The 12,391-nt window shown below is 49.4% G+C and overlaps 1 protein-coding gene across 1 annotated transcript in view; it reads left to right on the top strand.

Annotated features, from left to right (window-relative positions):
• The window catches only part of Fa2h (fatty acid 2-hydroxylase), a 54,749-nt gene that overhangs the window by 32,208 nt on the left and 10,150 nt on the right, over positions 1–12,391 (top strand). Inside the window, exons 2-4 of the mRNA XM_041650126.1 lie at positions 786–878; positions 11,411–11,553; positions 12,283–12,389. Coding sequence (XP_041506060.1) covers positions 786–878; positions 11,411–11,553; positions 12,283–12,389 — 343 coding nt within the window. The remainder of the gene's footprint in view (positions 1–785; positions 879–11,410; positions 11,554–12,282; positions 12,390–12,391) is intronic.

The raw sequence follows: 12,391 nt of genomic DNA, 5'->3' as shown, positions 1-12,391 counted from the left end.
AATCCCAGCTGGTTGCTCAAACCTCCTAAACCTCTTGCTAACATCTGGCTTCCCAGGGTCACTAGGATTGTGGTTGTTTGGGGGCACAGAGACTTGGGAAGCTCCCTCGGGCAAGGTCCATCCCTGCCCTTCCTAGAGGGAAACCTGAGTTTTACTTCTGTGTAAGCCTGCTCTCTCTGGCCCCAATCCCATGTGACGTCAAAGCTAGCCAAAGCTGTGTGATTTTTCCAGCACATTCCATCTCCTTCTGGCTTTACCTCTTTGCTAGTTTAAATTAACCTTGAGCCCACTTGGGCACACCTCAGCTCGCTCTGTCCCACACGTGACTGCGATTGCTGGAGGACCAGTCTCCCCGGCTTCCAGCTGCCTGTCTTTCGTGCAGTCACGTGGACCAGCCTGTGACCCACACAGTCTGGTGAGTAACCAAGCAGGGAGAAAGGAGAGGAGGGCCGTCACCAGCTGTGTCCCGGAGGCCACTCTGTGACTTGGTTTGCCTGACACTTGCTGGGCCTGGCAGCTACCCCTAGCCACTCTCACTTCCTTACGTTTTGCTTACTCTTCCAGATCTTTCTGCATCTTTCATTTTTTGTTTTGAGAGGGAGAAGTAAAAGAATAATGACACCCACACCAGTGTCTCTAGTCACAGAAGTACTTGCTGTCCTTGGATGCCACCCACCCCAGTTCCACCCGTGGGGTTTCCCCATTCCTAGCTCTCCTGCTAGGGACAGTTGGGGCTCCATTCTCTCCCCCTCACCCTGTAAGTAATTTTGTGTCTCTCTTTCCAGGATCCCATGGAGAATGGTGCTGTAGCCACTGCAGGGACTCAGAAGACAGACACTGCTATGGAGCCACAGTTCAAAGTGGTGGACTGGGACAAGGTAGCTGGCACGGGACATTGGGGATGATTGGGGTTACAGGGTTGGGGGAGGCATGTGAAGCTATGATGTGTGCCCAGGGAAGATGAAGAAGGGCCACTGGGACCCACAATGCCCAAGTGTGAGCTGGGACAGCAAACCTAGCTGCAGGCATTGGGGGCTGCGGAGGGCTTGCTGGTGGGAAGCTGGGATAAATGGTGTATGCTATCTCTGCAAGAAACCCACCCTACATGACCTGGAATAAGACAGGTCTCCCATCAGGAATCCTGAAGTTATAAAGGGGCTATGACAGGATTGACATACCCACCCTGGCCAGTGTACATGGAAAATCTACTCCCGGCACCTATGATCACTCAGGAAAGTCCCTTGCAGATAAAGAACCCACAAGTCCCTTGTGGCAAAAGTTATGTGGCAGATAGGGCAGAGGAAAGCTGAAGGTGTGTTCAGAGTCTGACAGCCAGCTTCTTTTGTCCTCTAGAGACCATGCAGATCCTAATGCTATAAGGTGAGCTCTGGAAGAGTAGAGTGGGGGCTCCCCACGGAGAGCACAGAAAAGCATTGCCTAGAGGGGCCTGGGTGAGAACCAAGCTCAGATGTTATTTCCGGGTCACACTACTGTCCCCAAGTTGTTATCTCTGGACATAGACATGAGTGCGCATGTGTGTCCTCTGCCTGCAATGGACACCAGAGGCACAGAAACAAATAGGACAGCTATCCCCTCCTCCTCCAGGCAGTTGTGACAGCATGAGGAGATCCAGGAAACACAGTTGACCAGAGGAGAAGGGACATGGGCCAAAGGAGCTTCGCACAGCTGGCTGTTTCTTGCACCCCTTTGACCAGGACTCCCAAGGCTGTGGCCCCATTACTTGGAGAGATCCCTTATCTGTGGGACTCCCTCTGGAGAGCTGCCAGCCCATGACAGAAACATGTAGTGCATGCAGTGTGAGAAACTGGGAGATTCTTCCATGCCCCATCCCCTCCAGAGAGCCATGGGACCAAGAGGAAAACAGGCCAGCAAGAGGAAAGACTTGTCCAAGTCACAAGCAAAGCCTTGTGTCAGCTTGTTAGGACCCCCTTTCTGGCTCCCATTCCTGGACGAGCTCATTACTCATCATTAGCATAAGGTTGGGCAATGATTGCCCACGGTGGATAGAGGAGAAGGGTACTCAGTACAAATAGCAGACTTCTCTAATAATCTAGAGGATTTGGGATTGCTCTGCATATGAACAGAACAAGTGAGCTGGACACCTGAGTGATACATGGACCCCAGGAGCTAGAGTCCAGACATTGCCTTGGAACAGGAGTGGCTTTGATGAGGATGAGGGTTTGGGGCAAGACCAGAGATAAGCCAGTGTGTTCTCACTCAGGCTGTGAGTAGCCAGCAGAAGGTACTTCAGGCACAAGTCCTTTTAGCCAGCACCAGTGAGACTGGCTTAGGGCTTGACTCTTGGAAGAACATACTGCAAAGAGCTCACAGGGGCTATGTCAATGTGGCAGCCTATACAATATCTTTGGAACAAACTGCTTTGTGACAAGTTGGGGACATGATACACACACACTTCACCTCCTGCTCCAGAGAGATTCCCCCATGGTCTCCCTGAGCTGTGGTTCAAGGCTGACCCTCAGCCAACGCTGTATGAGGCAAGAGGATGATCTAGTCCACTGGGCTCTTTCACCATTACTTACACAATGAGGAAGAAGGAAAACTATACAGAAGGGAGGAAGGGTGCCCTCCTAGTCCCAGCCTAGCTCCCAGCACATCAGACAGACAGCTGGGCCTGACTCACCTTCCCCACCTCTTTTTCATTGACACACACACACTCACTCACACAAACTTCTTCTACCTTCTTCCTGTGTCCCTGGACTGAGAGAGAAAGACTAAGAGTGGCCTACAAGAAGGGGTCCATACTACTCTGGCAAGGAGAGGCCACCCACCTGGGTCCCCTTGGTACTGTCCCCACCCCACCTCACCCCATCCTCCCTGAAGAAAGCCACAGCAATGCTGAGCTCTCTGGGTAGAATAAATAGTGCTCTCTCCTCCCCTCTTCTCCTTTCTTATCATCTCTTTCCCTGCCTCGCCCTCCCCTTCCTTCTCTCCTTTTCATTTTTGCTCTTCTCTTCCTAAAAGAGTCCTCCCGCTCTCTCCTCACCTGATTGCACCCCAGCTCTTGGGGAAGGAAGGGACTAGGAGAGTTGCCGGCTGTTTCTGACCTGGTTGGGGTAGGTCTCTCTTGAGAAGCTGTGGAAAGACTCCAAGGTAGTGGTTTTGCCTCCCCTCCACCAGAGGGTCCGCAGGCCAGGAGTGAGTTTGCAAGGGTAGGACTCCTTAGTTTTGTATTCAAGGTAAACCCTCTGAATGCTGCCAAGGAAGGGAGCCATGGGCTGCCAGGGCCCAGCTTTCCTGGCCCTAGAAGCTGGGGAACCAAGTGTGTCAGGCTGAACAGAGTGAGGAGAAACTAGGCTGATCATGCTGGGCTGGGGGTAGAAGAATCTGAAAAGACAGCAGAAATGAGCAAAAATCAAGAAACTCTAGTGCCCCACCCTGTCAGAGGTGAGGTCCATCTGACTTTCAGGCTCTGTGTGGAATTTTACCAGAATGATCTAGATTACCCCTTGAATCTCTCAGCTGAGTAGGACTTCCTGAGAAGGAAGAAAAAAAAACCAACTAGATTGCAACTCCTTCCCATACCTCAGTCTTTGTTTTCTAGAACCCAGCTGCCCGTCACTCTTGACTTCTGGGCACACCTCTTTTCAACCTGCTTCATCTGTAGGCTACTTGCTGCGCCCTTCTCAGAGCGCTCCCTTGTTAGCCTTCCGTGCCAGTTCTGTTTCAGAGGGCAGGGGGATGCCAGCCTTCCAGGAAGCAGTTAGAGCGGCTGGGGTTTAAGAGGTCTGCTGAAGGTCCCCCTCCAAACACCCCTAGACAACAAATGACCACCAACTTAACACAGCTTTGGCTTGTTTTCTGTTGTTGTTTTCTCTCTTTCTGAGACATGTTCTCACTGTGTAGCCCTGGCTGGCCTGGAGCTTTCTATGTAGACCAGGCTAACCTTAAACTCAGAGATCCACCTGCCTCGGCTTCTGCCTCCCTGGGTTCTGGGATTAAAGATGTGCGCCATCGTGCCTGACTATATTACAGCTTTGCTCTCCAGTTCGTACTTGAGCCGGAATAAATGTAGTGAAGAAGTTCATGAACCATCTGTGATCTCACTGGCTCTGTTAACACTGTCAGCAGCTAGCCAGGCATGGTGGTGCACACCTTCAATCCCAGCACTTGGGAGGCAGAGGCAGGCAGATATCTGAGTTCAAGGCCAGGCTGGTCTACAGAGTGACTTCCAGGACAGCCAGGGCTACACAGAGAAGCCCTGTCACCAAAACAAACAGAAAAGAAAAAAATAAATGCCAAGAGCCAAGGGATATAGTCTTCTGCCAGAGCTACTTGGCCAACAGCTAAGCAGCCTAGCTGGCATGTTAACCGGAGGTAAGCAATCCAGATAGCAAGTTAGCCTCAGTAGTTACCTGGGCTGACCATGCCCGGTGAGCCCTTTTCTGTCTACTCCCATGTGTCTTGAAATCCTTTCACCTCTCATCTGGCCCAAAGTGAGTCTCTCTGAGCCCTATGACTGGAAGAGGAGATGGCAGAAAGGAAGGTCAAACCCGAACAGGTTCTGGTGGCCTCTCCAAAGGCATGACTACATCTCCTTCCGTATCCTGCCTCAAATTAAACCAGACTCCAGCATAATCAGCTTCCTTTACCTTGGAGAAGCTGTCCAATGTAGTCTCCCCTTTTCCACCAAGAGACAGGTAGAAAACCATCCCCCAGGTGTGTCACCTAGAAAAATGCATTGGTGCAGCTGGGGAGATGGCTGAAACATTAAAGTACTTGCCATAACAAGCACGAAATCCTGGGTTTAATTCCCAGAACCTATATGTATATACCTGTAACCTCAGCACTAGAGAGAGGTAGACAGGATGATCCTTCCCCAGATCTCATGTCCCTTGAGTGGAGAGAATGCGGAGTACCAGAGAAGAAATCAGGTGACCCAGAGCTACCACAGAGGTCTTGAGATTGCCACACTTCTCTGAGTAGGAGAGATCTGCACCAATCCTGGTAGGACTCCAGCCAGCCACCTCGATACTCCAGCTCGCTGACACTAGGCACAGCTATGTGCTGGGAAATTCATAGCCACAGGCCCCTAATTCCACTGGCTGATGGGCTAGGTCTCCAGGTGCTAAGAACTCAGGCTCTGAGCTCCATGCTCAGGATCAGGCCCAGCTCTAACTTCTGTGGCTGAGCAGACAATCTTCAGTGTTCTGGCCTGTAATATGAGGTTATCACAGTCCCCAATCTGATGAATAAGGCTTATGAAAGATAATGAGTATGGGACCAGAGCCCAGGATGACTTTTCACTAGGGTGTAGAAAAAGTAGCCAGGAGTCCTTCAGGACTTCTTGTCCCTCACTGCTCTCTCCACTGGCCTGCTGCTTGGAGGCCCATCCTCTGCTTCCCTGGCTCAGAAAGCTGTCCTGGAGCAGATGCCTGTGGCCCAGGTGGACATTTCTTTAAACAATTGCATGAACTCATGGCAGTGGGAGGAGCTACCAGCACCCAGCAGTTGCCACCTCCTGTTCTTACTCCCTGGGGAAAGCAGAGGCTGAGCACTTGCCTCTGGGTTGAGGCAGCTCTGGAGGAGTGTCCTGTGCCACCTGGGTCCAAGAGGAAGGGCATGTGGGGAACCAGAGAAGAGCAGAGCAAGCCCTCTTCACCCTGGCAGCAGGCCCTCCCTCTGCCCACTCTCTGGGTAGCAGGCTGCCCTTTCCTCCTGCTGCATGCCGCTGCCAGCTGCATTCCTGGCATAGCCAGGAGCAGCCTCCCCCTTCCTGGCTGGGCAGGGGCAGAGCTGCATTGGGGGAAGGGCATGGGGTACACAAGATGCTTGGCCTAGATACCCACTGATTTGCATCTGCATCCTGGGCCCAGCCTATTGCTCAGGTCTATGAACCACCAAAGAAGGCCTTGAGGCCAGCAACCTGCCCACTCCAGAGTAGTTTCTGGGCATGTTCTCACGTTCATCCACACAGCACTAGCCTTGCCTGTTCTGAGCATCAGGTCCCACAGGCTCAAAGTGAGGGTAGCCATGGAAGTCTTCAGATGCCTAGGAGCTGGAGGCATGGTCTGCATCTTACTTTTCTTTCCTTTCCCCCACCACCCTCACCCAGTGGCCCTAGACCTTTCCAGTGCCAGACCTCCCCTCTGCCCGGAGCTTTAGTCAGCAAAGCGGGAGGACAGGACTAGGGGCCAACACGGGCCAGTTCCGAGGAAGAAGCCACTCACATGGGAGGGCAGGGAGCCAAGAAAGTGCCTGCCTGGTAAACTGGTAAAAAGGGGATGAGCTTCTTTCTACCTCATTAGAGCCCACCTAGGCAGTCAACCCGCATTAGCCTGTCTCAAAATCAGTTTTCTACAGCTTCCATGTTGGAAATAACCAGCAAGAGAGAACCTGTGTCTACCTAGTAGAGACACTGTCTTTCAGGAACCAGGACTAGACGCAAGCTGAAAAAAAAAAAAAAAAAAAAAAGAAAAGAAAAGACAGTATGCATATAGCAGCCAAATAGGCCTAGCACTAGGTAAAGGTCCCAGCTCTTGGGAAATCACTCTGAGGGTGCTACAATACCAGGGGAAGAAGCCAGACATGGTAGCACATGCCTGTAATTCCACTACTTGAGAAGCAGAGATGGGAAAATTATCTCAAGTTTGAGGACAGCCTAGTCCACATGTTGAGAGCTAGGTTATCCAGGGCTACATCACGTAACAAGCCCTGTCTCAGAATACACTGCCAGGAGCCTGTGAGATGGGTCAGCCAGTGAAGGCATTTGCTGCTAAGCCTGACAACCTGAGTTTAATCTACAGGACCCACACGGTGGAGGGAGAGACCAACTCTGGAGACTGTCTGTGCTAGTGCACTGTGACACACTTTCATAAGAGCATGCACACATGCGCGCGCGCGCACACACACACACACACACACACACACACATAAATAAAAAGTAATTTATAAAAACAGCAAAACAAAAACTTATGGGAGGAGATAGGAGTTTCACATCTAGGATCAACCAACCAACTCTGCTTCATGAACCAGTCTACTGGGCCTCAATATATTTATTCCAAACATAGGGAGAAAGTCAATGGGCCTGCACTTCTATACCTGTATGGGCATCTTGCTTTTCTCCCATCCCCAGAATAGTATGATAGAGACCCTATGCTAAAATTATTGATGTTGGCCCTTGCTGATGAGAGGGATTTTTGCAGGGGTAGAGGCAAAGTTTTTAACCCCCAGAGTCAAATGCCTCCCCTTGGGTATCAAGGAGGACTACCTCAGATACAGTATGGGGTAAAAAAAAATGGGCAGATGCCAGATAGTGGTGGTGCACACCTTTAATCCCAGTACTCAGGAGGCAGAGGCAGGTGGATGGATCTCTGAGTTCGAGGCCAGCCTGTTCTACAAAGTGAGTTCCAGGACAACCAGGGCTACACACACACACACACACACACACACACACACACACCAAAAGAATGGGCAGATCACAGGTAGCCTTGGCACTGACTGTAGACAGCAACCTGCTCTGTATAGAGGCAGTCAGGGCCTACTGGTCTACCTGGACAGTGGCTAAAATCATGTGTCCTGGTCAAACAGGCAACAGAACGTCAAGGGCAGACCACATTTTTGGAGAACTGTGCTCTATAAACACCTCTTCAGCAATCTAGTCCCAGCCTTTCTTCTGCTCTATCCTTGTGGCTCAGCTACATGTTTCTTCTTGTGTCTCCACTGAATTAAGGTGATAATACTGCGTTACTTTCTTAATGCTTTGCAAAATAATGGTAAAACGGATCAACATAAAAATTGCTCAAACCTTTGTTATGTAGGGAGAGGAGGTCACACATTTGAGTAATAACTATAAGTGGTTTTTTGTTGTTGTTTTTACATGTATTTACTAGGGTAAATACTATGTGTGCCGTAGCACTTGTGTAGAGGTCAGAAGACAGCTGGAATCAGTTATTTCCCTCTACCATGTTAGCCCCAGGGGTTGAACTGAGGGCCTTAGTGACTTAACCAACTGGGCTGTCTCACTGACCTCTTCCCCACTCCCCCGAGACAGGGTTTCTCTGTGTAACAGCCCTAGCTGTCCTGGGACTAGTTCTTGTAGACCAGGCTGGCCTCAAACTCACAGAGATCCCTTGCCTCTGACTCCTGAGTGCTAGGATTAAAGGCATGTGCCACTGCTGCCCAGTGTTTTCTTAAAAGCTCTAAGGCCAAATTAGATGTACAAATGAAACTTAGGCATATGGATGCCATGTGTAACGTGCAAGCATGGAACATGGAAGATCCCGGGGTCTCATCTGAGACAAATGATGATCAAATGAAAGATGCAGGAATCACCCTACAAAACTACTAGAAGGAAAAATTGAGGGACATCACTAAAAACCAATGGAGGTGTTAATGTAAAATGTCTTAAAATAATTAATCCAGGAAGGATAAGATGGCTCATCAGATAACAGTTCCTGCCAACAAAACTGGCAATCTAAATTCAATCCCTGGGAATCCACATGATGGAAGAAGAGAACTGAGTCTCCCAAGCTGTCCTCTGACCTCTACAAATCTGTGACATGCATGTGCCCACATACATATCCATGCAAACAACATGAGTAAATAAAATGTTTAAAATTTCATAAAAATAAAATACAGAATTATGGCAAATAAAAAAGAAAGGACAGAGGAGATAGAAAACAGCAAGAAAGAATAAACATAAACAAATTTGGGATAGAGGGAGGAGTCATTTGGCAAAGTGCTTGCTGCATAAGGGTTAGAACCTAAGGACTTCAGAGCAAGGAATTCCCTACAGTGAGTGGACAGTTCAACAAGAAGATGTGACAGGGTGGCCTTGACAGATGACCAGGTTCAGATCACATCCATAAATGACAGTAATTATAGCACCTGTTCGGTTGGGAATGTTGAGACATGAGTGAATGGTTTAGGCCGTGTAGAGTTTTTACAATCATGATTGACATATAACATGTGTTCCGTGAGTGTTGAGATTGGGGCAAAGCTTCAAGCTCTCATGTGACCTTGCCCAGCCCCTTCTAATGTGAGGCTCAGCGGGCTGGTCACTGCATGACAAGGTATAAACATGGTGTACTAGAAGGTTCCTCCCATTCTTTTGCCTGGTATAAAGTGAGCATGTGTGCATAGTTGGAGACCCAGGATGGAGATACGGAAGCCATGAGACTGCCCGCATCACTGGACCAAGGCATGAGGTTAAGAAGACAGAGTCAGGAAGGGAACAGCAACTAAGTGAGGTCTGGGCCTTTTTCCCTGGTCACAAAGTCAAGAAGACTGGTGGCCTTACCTGCCTGCTCCAGAACATCTACCCCTTTCCCCAAAGCTGCGATGGCAACAGTAGAGAGGCTCCAGAGGACTGGGAACACCTGAAGCCAGTTCCTGAGAGAGCTGCCGGGGCTGAGCCAGCTTTGGCCAGGAGACATGCGAAAGATGAGCAGGCTTCCAGATCATTGCAGGGTCTCTTTCCCAGGCTTGCTTGCTCTTCCTCTCCTTCCCTTGCCTGCCACTGCCACCCTTCCTCCTGTGCTGGCCACCTCCCTTTGATGAAGAAATGATCTCTTGTGTTGGAAACCATCACTCTGATTTTTGGGTTGTTGGACTACCAGCTTTACCTACAAGAAACTGAGCAGCTCTGAGGGGTATAGATGCTGCTTGCTCGGGATCTCACAGCTGGTAAGCAGCAAAGACAGGATTTCAATGTGGGCCCTGACTTTGGGTTCCTTGTTCTTTACTGTTTGGAATCCAGATTAATCTTATACACGAAGTCACCAGAAATCTTTGAGTACTTCTCGTTGCCTATAGGTAAAGCCTCTGAACTCTTTGGCACTGTATTCCTATAAGTAAACTTCAGGCACATTTTTTTTTCATTATACGTCCATGTTAACCCACACACACATATTGTATTCTTGCCGACTGTGAATAAGAACACAGTCAGATATGATTTAAATCTCTGTGTGTGCATGTGCATGTCGTGTGTGTGTGTGTGTATCACAAACACAAATAAGGTATTTGGAGGTGGCAGAGATGGCTCAGGACCCAGGTTTGGTTCTTTGCACTTACAATGGGCAGTTTATAGCCACCTGTAACTTCATTTTCAGGGGATGCAGTGCCCTTTTCTGACCTCCAGGGGCAGCAGGCATACATGTGCGCACATACACACCCATGCAGACTAACACTAACATGCATAAAAATAAAATAAATAAACCCTTAAATTTGAAAAGTAAATAGGGCGCCTCAGCTTTTCCTTGGGGGTGAGCCTGCGAGTGCTGCTGAAGTTTGTGTAATGTGTGTCTGTGGACAGCTGGCCTGGCACATGAATCCCCACTCCTGGACCTCAACAGGGTGTCCTATTAAGCCCTCAGCAAATTTCTTTCTGCAATCCACAGAGCAGTGTCCAGGAACTGATCTGCAACATGAACCACAGTTGTTTCCACATCTGTGCCCATAGTCCCTGAAGTTAACCCCACCCAGCCAGCCAAATCTTCCATGTTGATGAATAAACCCCATATCATGTTCAAAGTCTTACTTGCTCACCCTAGATCTGGCATTTGTGACGGTCCTCTTGCCTCTGAATCGTGGCAGCCTTGAATCAGCACTGAACTGTCTCGCTCAGTATGCTCCACCCTGCAGAATACCTTCCACAGATATTGTTATTATCTGTTTTATAGTGGAGGGAACTGGGTTTCAGAACATTCAAATAATTTCCCCCAAAGTGAGTGGTAGAGCCAGGATTTGAACCCAGCACTGGCTCCAGAGTCTCAACTCTAAGTACTAATCTGTGTGAAACAAATTAGTTTGCACACCTGTTGATTCTTTCCAGAACCTGGCTGACCTATATGCACACTTGCAATCATCAAAATACACAAAAATCAAATGTAAAGCAAATTATTGAATGAATAATTACTTGAATAAATAAATGGACGAGTGAATTATTGAGGCCAACATCAAGAAGAAAGTCTGCAGTGGAGGAGTGGGGGCCTTTATTTATGGTGCAGCTCCTGGTGATGTAGAATATATTGGTTCTGGTATGTAGAGTCAGCATGGGCCCTTCCTTAGACGTCACCAATAGGCTTTGACCTATCTAGCTCTTGGCTTGGCCATACTCTATGTTGCCTGGGTCATTAGTTGGGCTCTGCTGGCAACTCCAGACTCTACCAACTTAGCAACTCCAGTGGGAGGAACAGGTATCCAATGGCTCTGGGTCCAAGCAAGCTTAGGCCATGAGCCTGATCTGGATCCCACACCCAGGGGCTGAAAGGGACAGTGTGGTTAGATCTGGGTTCCCTCCTCCAAAACTACTGTGTGTGTGGCTCCACACACACCACATGAGCCGAGATGGTGCTAGGGAATAGGAAGCTAGAACCAAGAAATGGATATCAGAAGTACGAGTATCAAAGGTCCAATTTGTCTCTTGCAGGACCTGGTGGACTGGCAGAAGCCTCTCCTGTGGCAGGTGGGCCACTTGGGAGAGAAGTATGATGAGTGGGTTCACCAGCCAGTGGCCAGGCCCATTCGCCTCTTCCATTCTGACCTCATCGAGGCTTTATCCAAGACTGTCTGGTGAGCACTGTGCAGGGTCTAAGATGGGAGCACCAGTAAAATATAGAAGGGGAGGGAACAGTTGAGTCCTCCTTAAAATAAAGGCTATACTGTAAATTTGGGGGGGGGAGGTGGGACAAGCTGTAGCCATAATCAATTCCTGCACACGGTTTTATCCACTATCTGGTAACACCTACCGTGTGCCTGTGCCTGCTCTTTTCCAGACTCCTGTGTAGGGTTAGAAGCCTTTAATGCATCTGTTGACACTTTCCCTGCAATTAGTTCCCCCTACCCCAAGAAGACAACGTCTATATAGCTGTCCAGAGTCAGTCACCGTGTACCCCATAGTTCTTTTCTGCCCATGACTCATCTCAAGAGTCAAATCCAGGCCAGGCGGTGGTGATGCACACCTTTAATCCCAGTGCTCGGGAGGCAGAGGCAGGTGGATGTCTATGAGCTCAAGGCCAGCCTGGTCTACAGAGCAAGTTCCAGGATAGCCAGAGCTATGTAAAGAAACCCTGTCTCTTAAAACCAAAGGGGTGGGAGTGGGGGGCAAATGGACTCACAGCCTCTCTTTCCTCTCCCCTGCTCCTCCCACCACTGTGCCTTTGACCACAGCTCTCCATGGCTTTCTGCGTGTACTTTGGTATCTCCTTGTCCCGCCGTAACTAAAATGTGAGCCTCAGAGAAGCTAGACCCTGTTGTCCCCCCTCCTTCCATGTATCTCTCACCCTGATGGCCCTCCTGCAGGTACAGTGTCCCCATCATCTGGGTGCCCCTGGTGCTGTACCTCAGCTGGTCATACTACCGAACCCTCAGCCAGGACAACATCCGACTCTTCACATCATTCACAACAGGT

Source organism: Microtus oregoni, unplaced genomic scaffold (genome assembly GCF_018167655.1).
Source record: "Microtus oregoni isolate MIOR12 unplaced genomic scaffold, Mior012 000004F_ref0000308, whole genome shotgun sequence".
Taxonomy (NCBI): Eukaryota; Metazoa; Chordata; class Mammalia; order Rodentia; family Cricetidae; genus Microtus; species Microtus oregoni.
This window is presented reverse-complemented; position numbering and strand designations above follow the sequence as displayed.